The following is a 13,344-nucleotide window of genomic DNA, read 5'->3' as shown; positions in this document are numbered from 1 at the left end:
CATTAAACCTAAGGGTGACTTTTTTTATTTTTTTACAATATTATAGGAAGAGAATTTGAAAATGCTTTACAATAGGAAAGAAAACATGGTAACGCTGAAGACTCTCAGCAGGCCTCTGGCTCCTTCTCCACCTCAAAATCAAGTAAACTGCCAGAAGAGCCCTCTCCGGGCCCAGCACCCAGACTGGCCATGCAGAATCAGACAGCACGAGCTGATGAGCTGCCAAGATGGGAGAATCTGAAAACTGCACTTGTCAGACACCAGCAAAGACACCTGCCCTCCCTAATTTTTGGTCCTAACCCCTTCCCCCCAGAGCGACGGAGCATATTTGCTTGGGGATCAGCCCAGGAGTATCTACCCTTTGTAAAGTAATAGCCTGTTTGAACCCAGGGCAGGTAAAAAGAACTCTACCCATTTCTTTGTAAAACCAACATCAAGATCAAATGTCATTGCATTTTACAATTTGCCTGGCTTCCAGCCAGGGCAAGAGTATGAATGGAGGCCTGGCCGTCAGTCTGTTCGTTCTCCACTCACCCAAGCCCCAGCCCTCTCCTGGGGTGGCCTTGAGCACAGGTGTGTGGACACCCCACCTGTAGGCCCCAGGCCCATCCTTGGCTCCTCCTTGGCCGAGAGGTACAAACATGGGTATGGTCAGCCCTGGGAAGACAGGCCTGAGACGGGACTAGGTGGGCCCAGGAAGTGGCTGCCCCCAGGCATCCGGAGTGTGGTCTAAGAGGAGACTGGCCTGAGCCCCACCACGCAGCCAGGAAAGCAGAGTGTGGCTCTAAACTACAGGGGCCAAAGCAGGTGGGTAGTCCAGGTTTAAGGACGGTACCACCTGGCCCCCTGACCAGTCTGCTGGGCCACTTCTGGAACCACCTGACTTCCTGGCCAGCCTGCAGAATCATTTCTGGGACCCCCTGGCTGGCCTGTGGGGCCACTTCTGGCAGTCCCCATCTCCTTCCGGGTCTAATGTTAAGCCTTCAGGCTGGAGGGGGTCCTGCCCCTGCTGGGTTAACTGGAAGATGCATGTGGAGAGCACGAGCCAGTGGGGAGGCCGGGACTGAGCCGTATCCCGCCCCTCCCTCCACCACCTCCAGGAGCCACCGCATCGGAGAGGAAAGGTCTGTGTTTTAATTCACACTCGGGGAGAAAGTGATATGCAATCAGGTAACTTGTGGTTAAGGAGGAATAATGAACCAACCGTGCATGCTTCTGGCTATCTACGGCTTTCTCTTCTTTCCCATTTACCACCTATGTTGGTTCTCAAGCCCACGGGCGGCTGCAGTCGTTAAGGAAAACGCAGATTCACATGGGCTGTCCAGACAGAACCAGTGTTCTTACAGGACCCAAGGGCCAAATGCTAGAATCCAAGATACAGTCGTGAACAGAAACCTCCCAGACTCACTTGCCCCCTCGAACTCAATTCTGGATGCCAAGTGGATTCTCCACAGGCTCCCTCCAGACGTCTTCAAGGCAAACATAATAATCCATTCTATCTGCTCACTCTCAGTTTGCATTCACAAAACACAGCCCAGAGCAGAGGGCCCTGGAGGCTGGGGGGGGTGCCTAAGGAGCTCCGGCGATGGCCCCCGGGAGTGGGTGCCCTCCTCCAGCTGCCCCTGCCCAGGGCTGCCCCCCTACTCGCCTGGGGAGCACCTGACCTTGGGTACCTGGTTCTTCCAGGGGAGGCTGTGCGCTGGTCTCAGGTTCTGGCGTGACCTCGGGGGGTGGCGGAGGTGGTGCTGGTGGGGCTTTGACAGGTGTCGTTGACTCGGGGGTCTCAAATGCTTCTTCAGAGTCAGAACTCCTGGTGGAGAGAGGAGGGGAGAGATGCAAGGTTAGGTGAGGGCTAGGGCCGAGTCTGCTCCGGGGGGCCGGGGGCCAGGGTACCTGAGGACGTGTGGCACTTTGACCCCCACCTGGGACCCCTAGAATCAGGCTCGCCCAATTCGACTCTTTGAAAACAGACGTGAGGAAAGTCATTTCTCAGCATGATTCCCAAGAGGGAATCTCATTATTGCCAGCTTTGTGCCCACATGATATAGGCTTTTGAATTTGGCTCTAAGAAAAATTCCTATTTCTGGCTGTAGCGGCAAATACAAACACAGGGGAATCTCTTGATCAACCTTGGCACCAATTCAGTCCAACTGACAGTTCCACGAACACGTTTTGATGCCATGATTCCAACACACTGCACGATCCCCACTCCATGAAACCGAACCTCTCCCTGTCGTTGTCCCCCACTGCCCTTCCTCCCCAGAGCGCCTCGTAACTCATTGTAGATTTATTCACCTTCTAATTGTGTTAATGATCTCTCTCATCTACTGAGCTTCAAGGCCATGATGGCGGCCAGTCTTGTTTATCACAGTGTCTCTGAGCCTAAGCCAAGAGGTAGTGAATAAACAGCTGTGGAAAGGAAGAAAAGAAGAGGAAGGAAGGAAGGAGAAAAAAGAAAAGAAAAGAAAGAGAAAGGAGGGAGGGAGAGAGAGAGAAAGCAAGCAAGCAGGCCAGCTCACTCACTGGAGGATGTGCCAGCCCCAGACATAAAGCACAGCCTGCTGACCCCACGATAGGATCACAACCCTCACACTGCCCTGCAGGCTGGTCCGCCCTCTGCCCTGGAAAAGACTCCTCACCCAGAGAACTGGCCCCAAATTCCACCCAGACGACACCCCTCCCAGCAACACGGGGGAGGCTGCTCAATAAACTGAAGCCCGGTCCTGGGCTCCAGAAAACCCCGAGCAGATGGCCCTCTTCATCACCCTCCTTCTCCCAGGGGCTCAGTTTTAAGCCACAGAGAAAGAGGCCTCCCCAGATTGAGGAGCCGGGCACATGACCTGAGGCTGGGGGGCAGCTCCTCCCTTGCTCCAGATGCCCAGTGGCCCCCGGGCCTGGCCCAAGCTTGCTCTGAGGAGGCCAGAGCACAAGAAAAACCAGCATCACCTGGGCGGATGCCCATCTCAGGACCTAAAAGATCACTGACTCAACTTACTCATTTGCAACAAGGTAATGCTCAAGAGGGCGGCTACTTAGTTCTGGGCTGGCACAGTGGCCCAGCGGGCAAATCTGGGTGAAGACGTCTAGAATTAGTAGGTGACGGGCCAGGTGAGCATTGGAGCATGAGGTACTCACACTGCTGGGCTCTCACCGGGGTCAGAGGACCGGTGACCTCGGCAGACGGCACCGTCTTCCGAAGACCATCTGTCAACCGGCAGAGCCAGGAACCCAGCCAATCCCTCCAGGCCGCCGGCCCAGGAAAAAAGAGCCATTTGGTGAGTTCCCCTTCAGAAAAATCTACATTGATGTTTTTACAACTCGTTAGTGACTCATCTTATCAGTGCCAAAGACCCCCCTTCCTCCCCATCCCCAAGAACCCAGGCCCCTCCACAAAGCCCTCAGAGGACCCGAAGAGACAAACAGAAACGTTAAGATCTGTATTTGATGAGATCCAATGCGCCAAAGCCCGCACACTATCAGATTTCCTAAGTGAAGACGCACTCCACACAGACGGGCCGGGGCCACGCTGACTCCTCACAAACACACATGAATATTTAAAGGTCTTCGCTTTTGTCTAGGGAAGGGAAGATACACACTCAGACAACAGCAGATCGAGGTGTCTGAGTTTTGCCGAGTCTGTTACCAGGCATGAAATACACAAGGAAGTTACACAACGGAGCATCAAAGAGGAGGAAGAGTTCGGATCACCCTGGCAGGGCCTGGAAGTCACCCTGCCCCCCAGCACGGGCTGCCTCAGGGGCAGCACTGACAAGACACACAAAGTCGACTTGCCTCTTTCCAGAACTTCCTCGAAGGGCCACCAGACTGGAGTCTGCGCTGCTAGTCACCGCGGTCCACATCCACTGGGCCCATTCCACCAGGGGCCATTCCCGCCAGGAGGCAAAAGCCATCTCTGCTGAAGGACAGCCCCCGTCCCCTGAATTCCCACCCCTTGGTTCCCTTGCCCTCGTCTCGGGGATCTAACTCTGTCCAAGATGCCGGGAAGAAGTCAGCAGCACCACCAGCCACGGATGCCGTGAGCTTCTCCAGAGCGCAGCGGAGACAGCGGGGAGAGGCTGCCAGCTCTTCCCGTGGCTTCTGCAACCCTGGGCCCCGGCAACGTGCGGCTTTAGCGCGCAAAGGGCCCCTGTTCTTTCCTAACAGCACAAGCAAGCGACAGGGAGGGCCGGATGCTCTCGGGCTGGAGCTGAATTCCAATGAGGTCTGCCCCTGCCGCAGCTGCCCGGCCGGCCAGCACACCTGCCCAGAAGGAACCGCCATTCGCCACTGCCCTGTGAGGGAGGCAGCGGGCACTCTGAGCCCCTTTGTGACTCCCTGCCCGTCTGCCACGATCCATTTCTGCCTCAAAACACCACGGGGCGACTGGGCACTGCGAGAATGGCATTCACTTCCGGTGATGCCTGTCTTGTGTTCACATTTCCGCACCCTCTCCCAGGAGCAGAGAGCAAGTTAATTAGAGGAGGCGGATGGCAGCTTTTTTAATTAGCTCTTTTTTCCCCTGTTCAGTTTCCCAGAGGGCTCAGAAACATTTCCAAGAGCAGGGATTTCTGCAGTCCACCCACAAAGAGCCTGTACATAAAAATAAAGCAGCACTTTGGCGTCCCAGTGCATAAAAGCAGTTCCCATCGGCCGTTTGATTTTTTTTTTCTACTAGAACAAACTAAAGTACAATAAATTCTCCTGTTAAGGCTCCACACGCTTTCAAAATGAAAGAAAAGGAAATTAACTTAATGCATCAGCAAGAATGGGCCACTCCGGTCTGTTAAAACATCTCTCAATTATATGAAAATGCATTTACCAGGATACGCATGCACACATTCATGCAAATACATGCAAATAAACTGACAGACATGTCTTTTCACAGTGTAAAAAGGTAGGTCTTAATGGCCAGGCATGAAATATGAGGACCTTAATTCCAAGCATGAAAGCTTTATAATGGGTATCATATGCGGAACTTTTTGTTATGCATCAGGCCCTGGGTTAGGTCCGTTTATACATTTCTCTGTAATCTCCAAAAATACCCTGGCTGGTGGCGAGCAGGCCCAATTTACAGATGGCATCCCTCTGGGAAGCAAATCGCTTTGCCCTTGGCCATCTCGTTAGTAAGCCACGGAAGCTGGGCTCAGATCTAGAACTGTCTGCCTATAAAATCTGCGCTCTTCTCACAGTCTCAGGGGCTTCCAAATATTTTCAACAGCAGAACTATTCTTCCAAAGGAATCCTATACACAGAGAAAAGTAGTGTTTATCTTATAAATGCAAGTTATACTCTATTTTCGCCAGTCTATCCTGGAAACAACCAAGCAAACAAATATGACAAACCTGAAAACTTGACACTAGGGTTGGGGGCTGCTAATTGCAGCATCAGATCTGCTGATAAATGTCTCCTGGTTGCACGTTACCAGGAAAAGTCCTGATGCAAACTGATGAGTGATTGCAAACAGCACCCGGTTTTGAACAGCTTGCCCGCTGACCCCAGGGTATTCTTTACTAGGGCAGACAGGGCAGAAGAGCTACCTAAGAACAAAACCAAACGAATCCATAGGCACAAGGCAAGAGGCTGGCGGTCTTCAACGCCACAGTGTGGTGTGCACAGAAGGGAAGGAAAGACACAAACAGGTAATCCCCAGTACAGAGAGGCCGTGCGACCCACCGAAACTAAAGCTGTCAATCTCCCCAGGTGTGTGTCAGTAAAGTTTTAAAGTATTTTTGAAGTATCTTCTCAGATTTCAAAGAATCTCTGTATAGTTCCGAAGTCCCACGGAGCAGAGTCTGAAAATCTCTGCTCCACGCAATGAAGAAATCAGGACCTCCACAGATGGCACCCTGAGTTACAACAGAGCACTTACGGACACTGTCCCCAAAGCAGGACAGTTGGCAAATGTCGAAGCCCAGGGCTTGCTGACCTCTCTTTTTACTTTAAATATGTTCATGTTTTACATCTATGAACTATAACAACAAAATAGTAAAAAAGATCAGCTCCTACAGGCAGATTCATTAATATAACATAGGTGAGCACAATACATAATGAATTTAGTATAACACATACACACACATATACACAAAAGTATGTGTGAATGAGTAGGCATATAAATAAAACATGGGTGTCTCTTAATAAAGAGGTGTTATGAATGTAGCTTTTCAGCTTATTAAGTGGTTATGTTTTGCCCAAATTTTACTGGAGGTAATTCGAGAGTTTGGGGACATAAATCTGAAATAACACAGACGGAATCTTCCAACTCTGAAGATGGAAGAAAATTTCCCATTCCGACACGCTCATCACGTCCTTCAAAACAGGAGAGGAGGGGTGCCTGGGTGGCGTCTGACTCCTGATTTCAGTTCAGGTCGTGATCTCATGGTTTGTGAGTTCGAACCCCACGTCAGGTTCTGTGCCAATGACGCAGAGCCTGCTTGAGATTCTCTGTCTCTCGCTCCCTCTGCCAGCCCCTCCCTGACTTGTGTGCATGCTCTATGAAAAATAAACTTTAAAAAATAAAATAAAATAAACAGGCAAGGGAACTGAGGCCAGGGGAGCTGCAGTGACTTCCAAAGTAACCAGCCCCTTCCAACAAGGCCATGAGGAACAGAGCCTCCAGATAAGAGCCTTGCTTCTAAGAGCCTGGCCCCCCGCCACCTGGAAATCTAAGTTACCTGTAGTTACATGTTATCTGAGTATAAGAAACAGTTCGTTCTTCTTTTTTTTAATGTTTATTTTTGAGAAAGAGAGACAGAGACAGAGCATAGTGGGGTGGGAAGCGGGCAGAGAGAGAGGAAGACACAGAATCTGAAGCAGGCTCCAGGCTCTGAGCTGTCAGCACAGAGCCCAATGTGGTGCTCGAACCCACGAACCATAAGATCATGACCTGAGCCCCAAAGTCAGATGCTTAACCGACTGAGCTACCCAGGCAACCCAAGAAACAGTTCATTTTTATGCATTGCTAAAGGAAAGTTCTCTTTCTAGAAAGTTTTCCATTCCTACAACAGTTTCTCAGGATTCTTGTGAAACTGAGCGTGGAGACAGAGGATTTGGGGACCAGCCCGCAAGAGTGGACGGTCCCAGCGCAGGCACTCTGGAGGTGGGGGCTCCCGGTGACAGAAGCCCCACCCTCTCAGGTCCTGGCGGGGGCCGAGCCGGCAGGGCACGTGCCCTCCAGCCTCCCTCCCCTTGGCCAAAGCCGGGGAGAGGCTCCAGTGCTGGCCCAAAGACCACCTGCCAATCCTGAAGGCAGGGAGGCCTTCCAGAAACAAAAACGGAGCTCTCGGCAGATCAGACCCTCTCCTTCATCTCTGCGTCTCAGAGTCTGATGGATTTGTGAGTGAGAGCGTGTTTGTGAAACGGCTTCGCGCTAAATTCTATTCATCAAAACATTCCACTTTAGACAGGCTTGTCAAGAAATGGCGGTCTTTGCAGGAACATGAGCATAGTCTCTCTCTCTCTCTCTCTCTCTCTCTCTCTCTCTCTCTCTCTCTCTCTCTCACACACACACACACACACACACACACACTCTTCCCTCCTGCCTAAAACAACTTGACTGGTGATTTAAAAAAAAATTTTTTTTAATGTTTTACTTATTTTTGAGACAGAGAGAGACAGAGCATGAGCAGGGAGGGGCAGAGAGAGAGAGGGAGTTACAGAATCTGAAACAGGCTCCAGGCTCTGAGCTGTCAGCACAGAGCCCAACGCGGGGCTCGAACCCATGAACCATGAGATCGTGACCTGAGCTGAAGCTGGACGCTCAACTGACTGAGCCACCCAGGCACCCCAACTGGTGATTTTTTGGGGTTGACTGAAAAGGGTCTTTCACTTTAATGTGTCCATCATATGTCCAGAAAAGGAATTTGGGGAGGGGCACCTGTGAGGCTCAGTCGGTTAAGCGTCCAGCTTCGGCTCAGGTCATGAACTCGCATTTCTTGTGTTTGAACCCTGTGTCGGGCTCTGTACTGACAGCTCAAAGGCTGGAACCCGCTTCAGATTCTGAATCTGCCCCTCCCCTGCTTGCACTCTGTCTGTATCTCTGTCTCTCTCTCAAAAATAAATAAATATTTAAAAAAGAAAGAAAGAAAAGGAATTTGCTCTACAAAGTCGCCCCTTAACATTTAAGTCAAGGGAGAACATGATTTCAACATGGCCGAGAGCTAAGACCCTTCTTGGACGGTCAGGGGACCAAGGGGGCCACGGTCACATGTCGTCCTCTGTGAACACAGCGCTAGTTCCCGCAAGCCAGGCTGCTGCCAGAGCTTTCCAGGCTTAGGCTCCGGGAAAAATCAAAGCAGGTGACACCACACTTTTCCCAAGATTCACAGCACGTAGCATCTGTCAGGTTTAGCTCCTGTTTTCAGATTCAAATAGCTGTCACTTGGCTACTTGGAGATATCATGAGGGCTCCAGGGACAGTGGCAATCAACACACTGGCCGCTTCGAGGTCCGATGGCATCCCCAGTGACAGAAGTGGCATGGTGAAGGCATGAAAGCACACATAAATAAGCTCCCCACCCAGACCCGATGGAATAAACAGGGGAGACAAAACGCCCCCAAAAGGTACTCAGGAGACAAGACAGAAGGTCCACAAGCAATAAACGTCTACCCCAGAATTCCTTCCAGCGACATCGCTCACTGTAACTGGGTGAGCCAGGCAGGTCACCTGACCACCTGGGCCCCTGGACTGTTTGTCCAATTAAGTGGGAAAATAACTGTAGGAACAGCCCCCTCCTCTTATTACTCCAATTCTGCCCTTGGCCTCCAGCCATTAGAAATTTGGGGAAATGGGGACGCCTGGGTGGCTCAGTTGGTTAAGCCTCCGACCCTTGGTTTCGGCTCAGGTCATAATCTCACAGTTCGTGGGTTTGAGCCCTGCATCAGGCTCTGTGCTGACAGCACAGAACCTGCCTGGGATTCTGTCTCCCTGCCTCTCAGCCGCTCCCCTGTTTGCTCGTGCGCTCTCTCTCTCTCTCTCTCTCTCTCTCTCTCTCAGTCGGGAGGCTCAGTCGGTTGAGTGTCTGACTTCAGCTCAGGTCATGATCTCACTGTTCGTGGGTTCCAGACCTGCATCGGGCTCTGTGCGGACAGCTCAGAGCCTGGAGCCTGCTTCAGGTTCTGTACCTCCCTCTCTCTCTGTGACCCTCCCCTGCTCACGCTGTCTGTGTTTCTCAAAAACAAATAAAAAACATTAAAAACAATTTAAAAAAAAATTGGGGAAATATAATTTGTTAGCCAACTAAGTCTTCTCTTATTTCATCACAATTACGGATTTGGGCACGAAGAGGGGTCTGGAGCTTCCACACCATGTGGGACAGCTGCCCCGCCAGACCGTCTGGGAACAGAAGTGTGTCCCGGAGGATGCAGGGACTCTCAGACTCACACGGATCTGGACTTTGTCCTTCCCTCGAGGTCCAGGCCATCAGTGCCTGGATGAGGGGAGCGTTTACAGAAGGGAGGAGGCTTGGCGTTGCGCTGTGCGTGTGCGGTGCATACACAAGTGCCCAGCGAAACAGCCCATCCCCACACACTTAGTTTTGAAATGGACTTATTTGCAACACCTCCAGGCACTCAGCAAACGGGCTCTCCAGCAGCCGAGTGCCTTACTGCAGGCCGTGCGGATTCAAGGTGGAGTCCGCAGCCCCGGGCTCAGGATCCCGCCTGTTTGTAAATGGGCCTTGGAGAGATGCCGATGCCGGAATGCCAAGCAAGTCTCAGGAGAATAAAGAAAGAAGGGACTCGATTGCCCTTTAATTCCCTTGCCTTCTGCAGCGATATCCCTGAAATCTCATCTTGTAGCTGAACTCTTTGCTTGAGTGACTTAAGTTGGAATTTTTAAACTCAGATTCTGAAAAATCTAGCTGGAAATAAAATCTTTATGGAGGCTAGCTGGAAAAGAATAGAACACTCAGAATTGAGGGAGCCTCTGAGGGTGCCTGGGTGGCTCAGTTGGTTAAGCATCCGACTCTGGATTTCAGCTCAGGTCGTGGTCTCACGGTTGGTGGGTTCGAACCCCACATCCAGCTCTGTGTGGACTGTGCAGAGCCTGCTTGGCATCCTCTCTCGCCTTCTCTATTTGCCCCTCCCCTGCTTGCTCTCTCTCTCTCTCAAAAAATAATAATTAAAAAAGGAGCTTTCAATAGACCTTCACTAAGGACTTCACTAAGAGTCCTTCTCTTTTCTCTAGGGACAAGTCCAGACCTACCTAGTCAGACCGTTGACAAACAAACAGTAGCACCCAAGTAAACACAAAAACCTCTGTTCAACCAAGCATGCTGAAGATCCTATACAGTACTCCGTGGAAAGCTCTTCTGGTCTTGTCTGAAAACACACTTGTCTTAGAAATAAATGTTTATTTATAAATAGTATCCTAACAGGTTTGTGCTATGACGCAATGTGTGTGTATCCCCAAATTCATGTTGAAACTTCATTTCCGAGGTGATGGAGGGGATTAGAACAGGAGTAGGGCCCTCCTGAAGGGTAAGAGTGAACTCCTAAAAAGAAACCCCGGAGAACTGCTTCTTGCCCCCTCCAGCCGTGTGAGGACACGGAACATGACGCTCTGTGAACAAGGACGCAGGCTCTCGCCAGACGCCAAATCCACCGGGGACTCGATCGTGGACTTCCCAGCCTCCAGGACTGGGGGGGAAGAAACGTGTGCTGGTTAGAGGCCATGTCACCTGGGGCACTTTTGTTACAGCAGCCGAGACAAACTGAGACAGTTTAGAACCTGGTTTCTGAAACCAAAGCAAGTCAGAGGGGCAGAGACCATGCAAGAGCTCAGAAGGGACAGTCACGTCAGGTCAGCTCCTAGGAACGGGTTCCCCAGCACCTGGCAGGTAACAGCCCCCCCTCCGCACCACACATGGCTGACGCGGGCACAGTGGGCTCACATGCACAGTCAGGAGAGCTCCACGTTAAGTAGTAAGTAGGAAAACCAGCAAATTCAGGAATTATATATACTAGGAGCTAATTTGGGATATAGCAATTACATATAAACATAAAGAAATCTACATAAACACATAGGCACATCTACGTAACACACATATACCTGTGTAGAGACAGAAATAAAAGCACATATAGGCAACCGAGATGTTGTTTTCGGATTCAGAAAACAGTAGCTCAGCACAGTATGTGTTTGCCCTGGAAGAGGGGAGGACGTTGGCCGGAAGAGGGCAGAGCCCAGCTACTCGGCCGGGGACCCCAGGGGCCTTCCCAGGTCCATTCAGCAGGTTCGCCCCAAGCCCATCTAGGTCCAGGATAAAAGAACGGAACGCAGTGGGGACCTGATTACCTGGACTATGTCCGGGGAGACGCGGTGTTAAGGGAAGGAGCCAACGAGGAGTTTGGAAAAAGCGCGGCAGCAGGAATATAGCCTTCCTCCCCGGCACAGCACAGGGCAGACGCACCCACCCGGGGCCTGCCCCTCCAGTGCTCCCACAGCCGGCGAGAAGCACCCAGTCTGCGTCCCCGACTTGCCTCCCTGACGCCACAAGCATCCTTCTGGTTTCAGGGTGGTTTCCCAGGCGGCACCCGGGCCCCACGATGGGGCACCTCGACCAGGACTGCCCACCCCGGCCAGTTTTACAGTTGGTTCCTCAGCTTCCTCACCCTTCCTCCCGTCTGACCTTCACAACAGGGGAGGCACGTGAACACCATTCTATGACAATTTCAGCAAGACTTGTCACCAATCTCGGGCCGAGCACGTGGGCAGCCGAGTCAGACACACCAGCTCCCCGCTCACAAGGCACTCACATCCTTCTGGGTCCCGAGGAAGATAATCCGGAGCCAAGGGACCCAGTGACTCAAGGAGGGGCTCAGAGCCCTGCAGGGGCAGAGCCAAGACGAGAGCACGTGTCTTGTGTCCCTGTCCCAAACCAAGTGGCTTCCGCTGCGTCCCAGCGGCTCTGGGAGGTTGGCAGGCTGGTCTGCAAATCAGTGTCCAGGACATTTGGGGGCCGCTGGTTTCCAGGGCATCTTCAACTCTGGGGCGATGGATCAAATGGGGCTTCCACAACTAGACTCGTGACCGCCCCGTGGGGGCAGCCAGCCAGGCCAGCCTGAGTCTCCTGTCCTCTGCTCCCCTCACTCCTGCCCCCCTGTTCCTCAGCCGCACCTTCACCTGTCCCCTCATTCAACCACCGAATGCGCGTCCAAGAGGCCCCAGCCCTGCCCTCCTGACTACAACTCTTTGAGGTTCCTACAATCTACCTTGGGTGACAGGGGAGGCCTCCCTGGGGCCGGCCACATGCCCTCTGCAGGGGGTTGGGTCAGCCGCTGGATTCTGCTACCCTCACTGAGTCACGTCTTGGACCAAAGGCAATATCGTCCTGGGGTCAAGGGAGGCTCACGTGCTGACTAAGCTTAAACCAGAGTCTTTCAAAGGGGCCCCGGTTCCCACTCAGCAGAGCAAGGGCGTCTCTGGCCTTAGCATTCCCGGCTCCTCAGTTCTTCCCGTCTAACTCGGCCTCACCTAAGTCTCTGCCTGTATGTCTCTGTGTCCGTATCTCTGTGCCTCTGTCTCAGACTCTGCATCAGGCTGGGCCTCCATCCATTCTGGAGACTCTGTCTCAGTATTTGCCTCCCTCTCCTCTGGCCTCCTCTCCCCCTCTGTGAGTGAGCGTGTGTGTCTGTGTCTGTGTGTGTGTGTGTGTGTGTGTGCGTGTGTGTGCACGTGCCCACACCCCCACCTCTTGCTTCTCCATCTTCTTTCCCGTTTCCAGTCAAAAGGAGGAAAAGCAGATTTGGAGGCTGTCCTGCTAATCTGAATTGTGTTTTTCTATCAATAATTAAAGCTTATGTGTCTTAAAATTTTTTTTAATGTTTTTTATTTTATTTTTGAGAGACAGCACAAGCAGGAGAGGGTCACACAGAGAGGGAGACACAGAATCCAAAATAGTCTCCAGGCTCTGAGCTAGCTGTCAGCACAGAGCCTGACACGGGGCTTGAACCCATGAACCATGAGATCATGACCTGAGCTGAAGCCGGATGCTTAACCGACTGAGCCACCCAGGGGCCCTATAAAGCTCATGTGTCTTGACTTTATAATTCTTCACTTAAAATTTTTCCTTTAGAGTGGTCCTTTAAAGCCTTGCAGGGGCACCTGGGTGGCTCAGTCAGTTAAGCGTCTGACTTCAGCTCAGGTCATGATCTCACGGTTTGTGAGTTCGAGCCCCATGTCAAGCTCTGTGCTGACAGCTCAGAGCCTGGAGCTGCTTCGGATTCTGTGTCTCCCTCTCTCTCTGCCCCTCCCTCACTACTCACGCTCTGTCTCTCTCTCAGAAAATAAATAAACATCAAAAAAATTATTTTCATTTTAAAAAAGGCTTGCAAATTCCTAATGATAGC

General features: G+C 51.8%; 1 protein-coding gene across 8 annotated transcripts in view; it reads right to left on the bottom strand.

The window, feature by feature from the left end:
* TACC2 (transforming acidic coiled-coil containing protein 2) overlaps window positions 1-13,344 on the bottom strand; it is a 207,658-nt gene that overhangs the window by 50,787 nt on the left and 143,527 nt on the right. For 6 of the 8 annotated variants that reach the window (XM_029932719.1, XM_029932720.1, XM_029932721.1 and 3 more), the window contains one exon: window positions 1,674-1,810. In XM_029932719.1, coding sequence (XP_029788579.1) covers window positions 1,674-1,810 — 137 coding nt within the window. Of the gene's footprint in view, window positions 1-1,664; window positions 1,811-13,344 lie in introns of all 8 variants that reach the window. The other 2 variants (XM_029932718.1, XM_029932722.1) reach the window with 1 other exon arrangement.

This window comes from Suricata suricatta, chromosome 2 (genome assembly GCF_006229205.1).
Source record: "Suricata suricatta isolate VVHF042 chromosome 2, meerkat_22Aug2017_6uvM2_HiC, whole genome shotgun sequence".
In the NCBI taxonomy this organism is placed as follows: domain Eukaryota; kingdom Metazoa; phylum Chordata; class Mammalia; order Carnivora; family Herpestidae; genus Suricata; species Suricata suricatta.
Note: the sequence above shows the minus strand (reverse complement) of the source record. Positions and strands in the feature narration are given on the sequence as shown.